Here is a 14,302-nt window from a genome sequence, read left to right on the forward strand (position 1 = left end):
GCATGTTCCCTCCATTCCGCGTAGCATATTGCCTCCACAGCCCGGCTGCCACGATCGCGAAACGCTCGGAGGAGAGTAGAGTGTTTTAATTTCACGTACGTACAGAGTTCACGTACGCAAACGTGAGAAGTCTACACAGCATACGCGCATGTCGTTTCAAACCCTTTTAGTTGCACGTACGCGACAAAACGCCACGCGTTATTCCTAGCGCCATCTACTGACAGTTGAAGACACTGCTGTAGCCACTCTAAGACAAGACGAGTCAAAGCCAAGCCAGTCAAACTGCGTCGGAACGTTGCTTCGTTAGGCTTAACAACTGGGAAATCGCCCTTATATCTGAAAAACAAAAGCTATTTGTCGCTTGAAACTTTATGCGAGGGTAAGAATGGGCAAATCGATGGCGAATACAACAGTTTAGAACACGATATCGCCTAGAGGGATTAGCGACGAAGCTGTTATCGCTGTGAAGCGGCGGGCAGGGCGCCGCCACGTTTGTCAACGGTACGTACGCAAACAACGCAAAGACCGCAACGTAAAAATCTGAATCTCACGTACGCACGTGAGACTCGCGCATACCCTTTGCGTTCTGCGCATGCGCACTGGTCACCCGTAAGAGCTCTACGTACGTGAAGCATGTACGTACGTGAAACTAAAACTCTCTAGTATCTGCTCCTTCGCCGTGGGTCCTCAGATAGCCTAAAGAGTTGTTGTCCGCCCTACACTTCACTTCCACGAAAGGTGCTTCTCCAGAGCGACGCATGTCGGCATACCTGCGCGGGGCGGAGTAGTGTGTGCAAATAAAGTTTCTCGATTGCCCTCATGTTCTACATGCGGCAAGCACACCGTTAATTCCCTTGTTCATAAAAAAAAAAACTGCAGACTTTCTTCCCCGGAATGCTCGGTGCTACTTCTGAAGAGAGGCTTTACTACCAATTTCACTTGCGGTCGGTGACAAATTACCGTGCATTTTCTGTGTTTCGCTCGTTCTTAAACGGGAGCTCCATAAGAGCCCAGGTTTTCTGTCGAGGCTATTTTTTCTTCATCTAATACTTCTACCTATTTTCGTTTCCCTTACCTTGCAAGTCCACCTGGATAAGATCGTTAAACAATCCTCCAACCTACGTACACGTTTTCGCTGCGTATCTAGGCGTGGGTATGTCAGACTGTACGCTTACAGAGATATCGGCGCCCCTTCGCTGATATCCAGGCGAACTTGGACCTGGCTTGTTACCATGTGAGCGCTGCACTGCGTACACAGAAGTGGCGCTACAGAAATCTGGCCTGGTGACCCTTGAATCCTTTTCTCCATTAAAAGAAAAAAAGAACTACCAGGCTGTGTCACTCGTACCTTGAGTTGCTTAGAAGGGGCACCCTATCCATCAGATAAGAAGGGGCTTGAAGGACAACTACTTGGCGGAGCCCGGGTAGAATCATGCTTGTTGTTAAAAATTTACGGTATACTCGCGATTGTTAGGCTATGGTGACGACCTCTTAAGAGTCAGTCTTTCGTTGCTTGGTGGGTGGCTTTAAAAGGAATAAAAATGGTTAGTGGTATAGCAATGCTAAGCACGAAATATTGTGCGAAAGCGCAGGTTTTTGCACGTGGACACGACCACCACGTACCTGGAAGCGCGATTGACGTGTCCACTGATTGAGGGAGCCAGTTATGCGCGTCTTCAACTTTTTCATCGTCACTGCCAATCTACCCAATGTACGCCGGCGACCTATGCTCCAGTGCCGCGTTTCTGCCACAATGTTGTCGACGCCAGCGCAATCAGCGCACACCTCTGTCACTACCTTTGTGTCGCCTCCATCTTTTTCCGTGGATAAAAATCCCTTTATACGCACGCTGTAATAAGGCCAGAAATTGTAGGGACATTCATACACAAAGTTCCTCGGTCTTGCGTGCTTAGCGATGGTTGTTAACAAGTAGCACCTCGTATTTGCATAGGTCGACGTAAATCACCTCTTTAGAAATAGAGGCTCGGTGACAGATAACTGCGCTTCCATGATCTTCCAAGTACTCTCCCACACAGCGTGCAAACTTCCTGTCCCCAATCTATCTCTGTGTTGCTGGCCCCTGAAGATTCGCGCAGTGACAATTAGCGCCTCTCTTATCTCGTCTGCATTTTAAAGTGCACGCAAAATAGCTCCTAAGATATGTTTTACAGCATAACTCTGAAAACATCGTCTCGTTTGTGCCGATAAACAACTCACGCAATGGAGCAAACAGCGTGGTTCCGCGCGCCAATCCTCCTTTGACTTTCAGAGCGCAGTAGCTCAGTTGTTATCGCGCTCGGCTGCTGACCCGAAACACGCAGGTTCGACCCCTGCCGCGGGGGGTCGCATTTCGACTGAGGCACAATGCTGCAGGCCAGTCTGCTGTGCGACGACAGTGCACATTAAAGAAATTGATCCTTCTTAGACTTTCAGCTCCGCGGTGTCTCAGTGCTTATGTTGTTCGGCTGCTGACGGAAGGACGCGGGTTCGATCCCAGCATTTCGACGGAGGCGAACTGCTACAAGCCCGTCTGCTGTGCGACGACAGTGCACGCAAAGAACCAAAGGTGATCGAAGTTATCCGGAGCACACCTAATACGACGCCCCTCATAGCATGAGTCACTTTGTACATTAAACCCCATAAACCTAAACCTTCTTAGACTTTCTTGGCGCCGCCGCAGCGTGGCGTCGATATCGTGAAAACTACCAATAAGGAGCACGGCAGTATTTGCTTGTCGCATCGTCGACAAACAAACCTCCTTTCCATCCACTCTGCTTGACATAACGCTAGCGACGCCAGAAACGAGATCTTTTTGTTTGCCTTACATATATCTACAAAGGCTGGTCAAAAGGTCTGCATGAATTTAGACTTCATGGTTCAAATTCTGAAAATGAATGTTCAAGCGTTAAATGGTATGCCAAACGTCAATAAATGCCGTATATGGGTGCCCTGGAAACCGCAACGGCGCGTCTAATCCGTACGCTTACCCACGTACAGGCGCTACTGTGAAGCTGTCGAGACGCTATGGCGTTTCCAGGCGCATAGCAGACAAGCAGCGAATACAAGCGAGAACATTTCTATGCGAAGGCGCTGACCCTACCACCGGTTATCGTTCTGTAGAGTGGAATTCATAGATCAGCTTTATGCACTTAGCTCCGTAACATGCACTTTGTGCTTGCTGTATATAATCCTTGTTAAGTCTTCAACGTTTGAAGCCATGAACCTTCTCAAAAACTCTGGAAAAACATGGGATGTTTCAGTTAGGACGCATGAGAGCTCGGAATCGCCTTGTACGAGACAAAAATGTGAAAGAGAAAAGTTTAGCCGAAGGCTGGTTTCAAACAGAGACCACTATTAAGCGATTAAGCGAAGTTGCAACTAGACGGTGATAAATGTTCCATTGCTTATAAATATTCCGATTCCTTATAGCGAGGGTGATAAATGTTCCTTTGCTTATCAATACTCCGATTGGTTATAAGCGACGGCGATAAATGCTCCGACGGTTAGTCGGAGGACAGAGGGCTCTGAAGGCTTTGTCCCGCAGTGGGCTTTAGTGGGCTGTTGCTGCTGCTTCATGCAATAAATGGGTACAGCTAGAAATTGGATGTGGCGTGCTTAGGAATGAAGCATAAATACAAATTTAGTGCTGTTCTCTGCCCTAATTAATCTCGGTTATCAGGAGACCATGGTTACCGAGTTTACAGGCACACCGAAGTTTTACTACAGAAATTTGCGATGTGTTGATGGTATGATTACATCGCATCATACCTTGTCAGGTGTAATTTTCAAGTGGCGATGCAATGCTATTTATATATTGGGGGCGGTGATGTTTAATGGGATGATAAGCTCGTGATATGCTGAAGCTTGCACACCACGGCGAGTTTACGCAAGCTTTTGAAAAATAGCCCCCCCCCCCCCCCCCCCCCCCCAGGCATACCTAAAGTTTTCTCACGTGCAAATATTCGAAATAATGCGGGTGGCTACAGTATACTCATAAATGCAGGCTTAAATTTCAGGCAGTCAGCAAACTCCTCGAGGATCTTACGCAATACAGCTTGCTCTGCTTCCTTTAATGTCTTCATTTCGTTCTCATGTTTGTGAATAAGCAGGGCTGTGGTCTTTCGAGAATGAAGTCCTTTACTGCACCGCCATATACGGTCAGCAGTTAAGGCACTTACCTTCACATTAGAATCAAATGCAAACCGCGCGTATCAAGTTTTTTCTTTACTGTTTTCTTTGACAATACACAGGTGTTGAATCTGAGGCAATACCTTTCGAAAGTTTCCCCCCTTATTGCATCCAGCTGTAGCAATAGAAGTTGGCGTAATTCAGGCCTCTGAACTCACGGATCTGCGAAGTTCATATACATTCGCGTCGCGCTGCAGGCTATATATACATTTGGCACACCGGGTGGTTTTCGCGTTGTACTGTTTGACGTGAAGTAAAAATCTCTGAAATTAAGGCAGCAATTTGGCCAAGTTGGTACTGATTAATTTTTAAACAGCGCAGGAAGAGAAGACACACGACACAGCGCTCGTGTTGCATGTACTTTCTTTCGTGTGTCCTGTCTTCCTGTGCTTTTAACTATACATCCCTGAAAACCCGTATTTCGCTGCAGGTGAAACACTACATAGTGGAAGAAACCCAGCCCGAGTGGCGCACACCAGATCATGTGTGAAACCGCCGCTAGCATGTTACGATAAGACGTGACGGGCAGAAGGGCAGCTTTAGGCATCCAGATCATCCCCTGTCTTCTCCCACAATGCTGTATCACTTGCCCCTCGCTTGACGACCCATGGTATCATCCCCCCCCCCCCCCCCTTCCATAACGAAGGGTCACAAGAGGGCGGCATGCAAGAAAAGAAAGAAGTTGCGCTCTGCACTAGCAGTTCCAAGCACTTGGGGCAACGGCCAGTCCGTATCTCTTTCATAAGCTCATATTAGAGCCGTAGATAACCAGCAGAGGGAGTCGTATGCCAGCGCTCGAAGACGCTGCGGTGAAACACGAGCCAGAGGAAAGCAAACGCCGTGTTTCCAATTGCAGTGGAGTGTGATAGGGGACATCACAAGCGCATCCCCACAGAGATTGCCGAGCGGCTACGTAGGAGTTGAACGGCCTCTTAAACATGCCTATTCCGAAGGAAGCCCGCACGCACGCACGCACGCACGCACACCACACACGCGCACACACACACACACACACACACACAAACACACGGGCACACACACACACACACACACACACACACACACACACACACACAACAACACACACACACACACACACACACACACACACACACACACACACACACACACACACACATATATATATACACACGGGCACACACATACACACGGGCACACACACACACACACACACACACACACGGGCACACACACGGGCACACACACACGGGGCACACACACACGGGCACACACACACACACACACACACGGGCACACACACACACACACACACGGGCACACACACACACACACACACACACACACACACACACACACACACCACACACACACACACACACACACACACACACACACGGGCACACACACACACACACACACACGGGCACGGGCACACACACACGGGCACGGGCACACACACACACGCGCGCGCGCGCGCATACAACATTCAGTTGCGCAAGTGGTGAGCTGAGCTCTGTGCTCTAAACCTAGTCTGCGCCGGCGCGGTCCCTCAGTGGTTACGGCGCTCGGGCTGCTGACCCGAAATACACGGGTTCGACCCCGCCCCCCGCCGCAGTCGAATTTCGATGGAGGCGAAATTCTAGAGGCCCGTGTACTGTGCGATGTCAGTGCACGTTAAAGAACCCCAGGTGGACGAAATTTCCGGAGCCCTGCACCACGGGCGTCCCTCAGCACGGGTCGCCTCAGTGCGCGCGCGCCCACCCACACGGACACGCACGGACGCACAAAACTCCTCTTAAAACATGTAATTTTTCAGCTGACAGAGGCGTTAATATTGCGTTATTCCACAACAGCGCAGGAAACACGGACAAAAGGGGAGAGTAGACAAAACAAGCGCTGTGAACAATGAATATGTACCAACTCGACCAACTTTTTCCACTCATTAATATTGCATGCATGCCTAGACGGTACGGCTGACAGTGTGATAAATGATTCACGAAAATTAATTCTACTCCTCTATTCTTTACCAGCTGACTTCAGATCAAAGTACAGGTCTCTTAAAATTCTGCTTTCATTGAAAGCGCTTCTGTCGCCGCCGGAAGGCCCGTGCAACAGCAGGGGCAACGCTCCAGTTGTCACGACGCTGCTTTAGCCACACGGGAGCAATGTCTGCAGTCCATAACGGCTGACTTTAAACGCGTCTATGCTGCTTTATAATATTTTGTTCTGGACAGGTCTGAAACAGAGCTCCAGTGTAAACAATTGAAAGGGCAGATTCCGCTGAGGTCAATGAAATACAGCGACCTACATACTCATCCTCGACAAGCGATCGCATCCTCGACAAGCGATCGAGTCGCTTTTCAGCTGGCCAAGGCGACGGCACAGCCGACTGCGAAAAACCAAAGTGGATGCCCCCGGCAACAGGTTGAATGCAACACGTGTGAGGCAAGATCGCAAGATGATCCTAGCTTGGGATTAAAGAGGGGGGGGGGGGGGTGGAGAGGGGGGGTGCAAAAGCGCCCAAATACATCGAATGGGAGCACGTATAAAATCGATACATACCGAGCACGTGTACAAATGGCTTAGGTTTTAGATGTCTTCTGTTTTCTTATCTAATCAAACGCAGGTATCTTTGTATGAGGCCACGAGCGACTCCCTTCCAGTCAAACAAAGAAAGACAAACAAAAATGAGGTCGCAGAAGAATTATTACGGCCGCAACTCATTACAAAAACTGCTCCTTTGCACACTTTTCTCGTTTTTTTTTTTATCACTACGAAATTTTATGCAAGCCTATACTGCGCGGGGCGATGGCAGCACTTACGCATCCGCGTGAATAAAGAACCGAAGCAAGCGTTTCCTTCCCCATGCAAATGCTAGCTATCAAAGTTAACCTGAGCTTTCCTCTTTTTTTTTTCTTTACGTTACGCGTGGACAGGCCTCGCATGCCGAGTGGTCCGAACTAGTTCGCCCTGCAGCATACCTTCAGTGAAACTAACACACAAGGCGACGAGCGGCGAAAGCCCCGCTTGACGAGTCTTTGACCTCGTTTAAACCGTGCAGTGACCCCGTTGAACGCATGCTAATGAGGATCGGTGGCGGGTGCGCGCGCCTTCGCCTCGCGACTTCGCAACGACGAACGCGACGCCGATAGCGCGGTGGCTGCCAACCGGCCGGACCCCTCCGCCGTCGCGATGCGTGGTCGTTCTGTAATCCGTGCTCGCTCCCGCACTCTGTGCGTTCGGGTTCAGCTTTTGACTTGGTCCCCCTCCCGCTGGGACAGTCGTGAGACTGAGGCCACCAGCGAGTTCCACTGCCGCCATTTTCGATTCGGCGGAACCAGTTCGCCAGCCAAGGCAGCTGAAGGCAGGGACCCCCGGTCTTAAACTGGTTTCACCCAGCATGGCTGTCTGTCCGTTTCATCAGCTGCGTAAATACATTGCAGTGAGCGAAGGTTCGAAGGAGAGCAGAGGCAGGTAGTTGCTTCACGAGCTTTGCCGAACGATCAGCAAGAATGGGAGGAAGAGTGCTGTGCTCCACGATACAACATATCCTCACAAAGATCTTATGATGAGTCCCGGAAGCGTAATAGCAAGCTCTTGCTGTCAGGACCCTGTGGAAGGCTTTCCCACGTAAAGAAATGCTAAAGAAAGAAAAACCGTCCACTTACTGTGTGTGCATCGTTCAGGCTGTCTTTTTTTCAGCTGTTTTGGTTTTGAAAATGCAAAAGCAGGAACCAACTCGCCCCGACCAGAATTTCGATATCAGGGGTAAGGGTCAATATTCCTCCTTGTTAACCGCATCCATTTTTTACAAAGCTCGACTGGTGCAGTGAAAACCAACTTTCCGCATTCACCTGTATCCTTCTAAGTGGGATGAAAGTAGCGGAATAATTGTTTTTCGTCCGTTCATTAGAGCGCTTCTCATAAACGATTCTTGTGTCAGCGTTCAACCTAAGGAATTTCTACAAGCTTTCGACTCGCTCACAACCAAAACTGACACTTTCGTGTAGCATATGCTGCATTCGGGCTTCGTCAGCACGCTGGAGCGGTCATTTTAAAGCCGTATTTTTGAACGCATGCACGGTTAGTACTAGGAAGCCCCACTCCTGTATATGTATTCGGAATTGCTTGCTTTCAAACCCTTATACCTACTTTCGCCAAGCTAGATTCGCGTACAACGTTACTCAGTGCAAGACGTCCTCAATTCCTACCGCATGAAGTAAATGTCCAAAAACTACTTCTGAGTTTATCAGAGAAATGCGTCAGTTTTAAGAGCTTTTATTGCTCCTGTTAAAGGGATGGCCGAAGCCTTTATCAGGTACTAACTCCAGCTTATATATATATAAAGGAAACCAACAGTCACCGAAAACCCAGCTCCATAGGGGAATTTTTTCTATTCTTTTTAATTTCTAGTGAATCAATTGCCTTTAAAGAAAATTACTTATAAAGCAGCAGAAAAAACAGCCATGCCGCCGGTGGGATCCGAACCCACGACCTCCGAATATCGCGTCCGGTGCTCTTACCAACTGAGCTACGGCGACGGCTGTCCAATCTGCTGCTTTCGTGGGTATTTATGTTTTGCGTGTAAGCGAACCTTGAGAGTGTTATATATATATATATATATATATATATATATATATATATATATATATATATATATATATATATATATATATATATATATATATATATATATATATATATATATATATATATATAAGGAAGCCAACAGTCACCGACTTCCTTGATAGGTTTGTCAAACGAGCCCCTCATTTTCTTTACCCTGTCTATATATACTTTTGGATGAGTGGGGCTCGGAGTCGCACTCTGAAGGAACCACGGTCAAGACGACGCCTGCTGCGACCCCCGCCACCACAGGACTGCCGACGAGTTAAAGGAGTTGGATGATGGGAGGAAGGTTACGAGAGGGTTTATATACATATTTACAAGCGTAAAAGCAAAAGTAGGGATTTTCTCCGAATGGAGGATGATTTTGACTGCCCTGGCTGTCTAGTTTTATATCGTTCCTCGTTCCTAAATTCCCCAGGTTGAGGACGCCCTCGCCGGGGCTGGAGTGGCCTGAAACTCTCACTCACGCGTACAAAGTCGCAACACCGCACATAAGGACACGCCCCCGTCACATGTTGAGCCCGAGAGAGAGGAGGACACAAGAGCCCGGAAACGAGGCTCTTGAGTTTCCCGACATAGCAGCGGCAATTGGGGAACATAACGTCAGCTTGTCGCCACCGTGGCCTTCGCCACGGGAGGAGACTTTTGAAAGGGGAGTCCGGTCGTGCTCAAACTGCAGCATTCGCCCTTTCGGGTGCCACACTCCGATCGGGCAAAGCTCGGTAATTAGAACCAGCTGACACCTGGGTCCATCTTCGTGTGGTCTTTGACGGCAGGCTTGGGAGCGATCACCATCGAGTTGCAGCCACACAGTAGAAACACAGATGTGCTCGGTGCTAACAGGCGATACTTGTTGTCGCCGTTGCTAACACTCGAGTTGCCATCGCCATTCATATATATATATATATATATATATATATATATATATCACCAAAAATTGAAAAACAGGATTTAATTCACGACGTTTCGGCTGTAGGACCAGCCTTTTTAGAGCCTTTTTCGGTTGGTCCTCCAGCCGCAACGTCGTCAATTAAATTCTGTTGTTTTTCAATTTTTGGTGATTTTATATTATATTGACCAAATCAGCTGCCACAAATCACTTTTGGTATATATCACCAAGAATTGAAAAACAGGATTTAATTCACGACGTTTCGGCTGGAGGACCAGCCTTTTTAGAGCCTTTTTCGGTTGGTCCTCCAGCCGCAACGTCGTTAATTAAATTCTGTTGTTTTTCAATTTTTGGTGATTTTATATTATATTGACCAAATCAGCTGCCACAAATCACTTTTGGTATATATATATATATATATATATATATATATATATATATATATATATATATATATATATATATATATATATATATATATATATATAGCGACAGTGATCGTGTTTGTTGCTTAATGAGAAATTCGTCTCGGGAATGCTATATTCTTTGCTCCATTCACTGCAGGCTCTGCTTACTGGCTGGTTCGTTGATTTAAAAATTATTTAAATTACCGATTGACTCGTTCATTCACTGAACGATTGAAATGATTCTTTTTTTCTTTTTGCTCAGATGAAGCGCTCACTGAGGAGTTTCCTGGCCGTGGTGCCCCGGGCCAGATTCCGAGAAAACAGTTCGTTAGCAGCAGCGACGAATGAGAAGCCATGCCCCGTGGAGCACGCAGTCGCGGCGGACGTCTGCCCCGTGCACGGCGACAAGCTGCATCAGCACCTACAGGACGTCCGAAGCAGGCCCGCCGCAGCCGCCAGCCACACGGCGAGGCCCTTCCACGAGATTCCGGGTCCCAAGCCACTGCCAGTCATCGGGAATATCTGGAGGTACCTCATAGGTGAGAGTGAAGTTCGCAGTTAGACAGTTGTCTTATCTTTGGTCATTGTCATTCATACAGTCATTTCTCTGAGTGCTTCTAGTGCGTGAAATCCTGCAAGCGTTATCTGCAAAGAAAGTGCCGACATGGATTGTGGAGATAGGGTCGCAGATAGACAATTTGACGAGCTCATTCGAAAAGAAAAAGAGACAATAGACATCAAAACTCATTGTGATTCCAACCCCTCTGCTTTTTTAAATCGCTGAGTTCTTTATATCACAAGATCAATGAAAGACGTAAATTTTTCTCTCTGCGTCACTTCCTACGAGCACTATCACTTTCATCGTTGCTAGAAAAAACTTTACTTGAAGGGGCCGCCGGCTTTGTAAGAATTAGTAGTTGGAACCATTTTCGTCGTTATTGAAAAATGTGTTCGTTAAACAAACAAAAAAACGCACGTTTTAAAAGACACCAACCTGTTTAGTATTTACGGCTCAGCTTTAACACACAAGCGTGGACTATAGTAAACGAGAATCGCTTGCGGATTCTTTCGCGTTGGATAACTTAGAATAAGCTGCATGATGCGACAACACGCGACTGTCACGTAAGGCTTAGTTAGATTAATAGGATAAGCGGGATAATAGGTAGACCAGCGCGATCTGTGCTCGATTAATATCTGCCCGTGCGTGTGCACTCCATTCAAAATTTGATCTTAAACAAGATTTTGCCAGCGCTCTCGTGACCAGGCAAATCAGTCTGCTAGTATAGCGCAGTTTTCATTCATTCATTCATTCATTCATTCATTCATTCATTCATTCATTCATTCATTCATTTGAAAGACTGCAAATCTTTCAAAAAGAAAGTCAGGACCTTTAAGTCTCCCCCTAAAGCTATCCTCGTCACATTTTGTTGCAAAGAAAACGTTATTCATTGATGCAGCAGTTAAATCGTGATACGCGTGAGCGCAAAATCAATCTATAGAAAAGCTGTCTGTGCCTAAAGAACTGTGCTTATCGAAACTACAAAAAGCTCATTTCGAAACAGCCGCCGCAACTGCGTTTCTACACCCTCCGTGCACCCCGTGGGTTGGTTTAATAATTGGTTTTTTTGGGGGAAAGGAAATGGCGCAGTATCTGTCTCATATATCGTTGGACACCTGAACCGCGCCGTAAGGGAAGGGATAAGGGAGGGAGTGAAAGAAGAAAGGAAGGAATAGGTGCCGTAGTGGAGGGCTCCGGAATAATTTCGACCACCTGGGGATCTTTAACGTGCACTGACATCGCACAGCTCACGGGCGCCATAGCGTTTTTCCTCCATAAAAACGCAGCCGCCGCGGTCGGGTTCGAACCCGGGAACTCCGGATCAGTAGTCGAGCGCCCTAACCACTGAGCCACCGCGGCGGGGCAACACCCCGTGGGTCGTCGTTGCAGGTGAGATGGACCTGACGCGGATGCACCGGAACGCGCAGAAGCTGCTCGACCGGTTCGGGCCCCTGGTGCGCGAGGTTGTCTTCGGCGACCGCGTGGTGGTCCACGTGTTCGACCCGCGGGACATGGAGCACGTGTTCCACAACGAGGGCCGCTACCCGGCCAGGCTCTCGCACCGGGCGCTGCTCAAGTACCGCCGGGAGAGGCCGCACCTGTACGGCAGCGGCGGGCTGTTTCCCTCGTAAGTGTGCCGCGTGTCCATGCATTAACAGCACATTGAGTTAGATGGACGGTCACTGCGTGGTCGTGTTAGTTTATCGTGCGCGGATTTGAATTGGAATTGAAATCCCTCTTTTTGGCTGGGAAATTTGTACTCCTCTTTTGAGTTTGTGTAAGCCAAAGAACCACATTCTAAATTTCATCGGGACACCTTCGAACGCTCGTTTCAGCTGCTGCATTGCTGTTCTGGCTGTGAATACGATGAGTTAGCTGAAGCCTCTCTAATGGTATCTGCTAGAAGTTTTGACGGTTTAAGATGTATTTCGCGGGAATACCTACATTGGCGTGAACATGGACAATGAGTGGATAAAAACGCACATGCGAGTATTGACTTCCTTGTTCAATACGGTGGGAGGGTGGCGGAAAAATTCTGCGCAAGTGGTTGATGATACCGTCCGTTCCGTTTGCTCAGCAGTTGGAAACCAATTCCTGCAGTGAATACAATTCAGAACAAAAACATCACAATGGTCATTACCAAGACATCAGCAGCCGGTGGTAATGTTATCTAACCACTGGCAGCAGCCTGCCAAGCAATAAACGTAAAGGACAAAAGGCTTATTTACTGTAAAATTTAACACCTGCAATAAACAAAATCGGCTCATAAAACACATAGTTGATAACCGATGCCGTTATGTGTTTCGTTTTAGCCTTGTTAGTCACTCGCCAATGTGTGCATTAAGGTTCGTAATTTATACTGAGACGGTCGTTCCGCAGTGTTTAAATTAAAACCTGTGGTTGAACACAGTGCCAGAACATTATGCTGGAATGCTAGAATTAGCTGGTTAAAAGCGTTTTAACATGCCGTGGTGTGAATGCAAAAAAAATTAAATACATATTTCATAAAGATATTTGTGCATACGATTGTTTTCGTATGCTGGAGAGAAGAAATCTGCACATATTGTTTAGAGTTAAGCTATGTCGCAGCAATAAATTTATGCGGCGCACAGACAGGCTTTTTATGACGAGATACAACGGGACACTCGCCGTTGAAAAAGAGTTTGTCCTCCAAACATCACATATCCTAATTAGTGCGGAGCAACGCCCTTAACTGCTGAAATATTAAAGAGCGAGGAGTAATTCCTCGTCATCGGCTCTTTCACGTGCAGGAATGGTGAAGAATGGTCCCGATTGAGGCATATCTTCCAAAAGCCACTGATGCAACAAGGGGCCATGTCAGCCTACATGGACGTTCTTCAAGAGGTTACGTGCGATGTGGCTGACTTGATACGGCAGACAAGGGACAGCGCAACGCTTGAAGTCGACGACTTCCTCAAGGAACTCTACCGATGGGCCCTGGAGTGTAAGAGACGATGTTGTACCTTACGTAGTATAAAGTAGGATTTTTTTTTTTTTGGGGGGGGGGGGGTGGGGGGGGGGGCTAGAGTAGGAATTGTGCTTTCCTGAACTGGCAAACGTTCAATCTTATCTCAATTTTTATTTTTCCTGTGACTCCATCGGAATTAATTCTCTGATGCATAAACTGTACTCTCAACAAAATGTTGAAGGATGCAAAGCATATTCAGACTTCTCCATAGAGTCACTTACGGACTGAAGAAAAGTGCGACACCTCGGGCACTAAAGATGGTATGGCTATCCCAAAGGGACACCAAAGTTTTAGCATAATTTCCTTCAACATCCTTGCGCGTTAGTTGGTGCATGGTTAGTTGGAAAGGTTAGCGCAACAAGAAACACACGGACAACAAAACGTAGAGGGCACAAAACAGCGTTGTGTAGCGCCCACTATCTTCTGCTCTATGTTTGTCTTTTAGGGCTAACTATTCCACCTAATTAAAAACAGCTTTGGTTTCTCCCTAAATTTCTAAGCCCCTGAAGTACTTTTTTAACATGCTGAGTGATCGCCACTAATTGTTACATCATGTTCTTATAAAGATTAGAGTAAAATTTAAAGGTGCACTAAAGAGGAATCCGAACTTGTCTTTTTGCCGCGGGAACTCGATCTACACGTTCCGAACGTTCTTAGAA

General features: G+C 47.4%; 1 protein-coding gene across 1 annotated transcript in view; it reads left to right on the plus strand.

The window, feature by feature from the left end:
- The window catches only part of LOC144097703 (cytochrome P450 302a1, mitochondrial-like), a 33,601-nt gene extending 19,490 nt beyond the window's left edge, over positions 1-14,111 (plus strand). The window contains exons 3-6 of the mRNA XM_077630348.1: positions 10,358-10,634; positions 12,044-12,281; positions 13,426-13,619; positions 14,089-14,111. Of these exons, the coding sequence (XP_077486474.1) occupies positions 10,358-10,634; positions 12,044-12,281; positions 13,426-13,619; positions 14,089-14,111 (732 nt within the window). The remainder of the gene's footprint in view (positions 1-10,357; positions 10,635-12,043; positions 12,282-13,425; positions 13,620-14,088) is intronic.
- The last annotated feature ends 191 nt before the right edge of the window (positions 14,112-14,302 follow it).

The sequence above is a fragment of the Amblyomma americanum genome, chromosome 7, assembly GCF_052857255.1.
Source record: "Amblyomma americanum isolate KBUSLIRL-KWMA chromosome 7, ASM5285725v1, whole genome shotgun sequence".
Taxonomy (NCBI): Eukaryota; Metazoa; Arthropoda; class Arachnida; order Ixodida; family Ixodidae; genus Amblyomma; species Amblyomma americanum.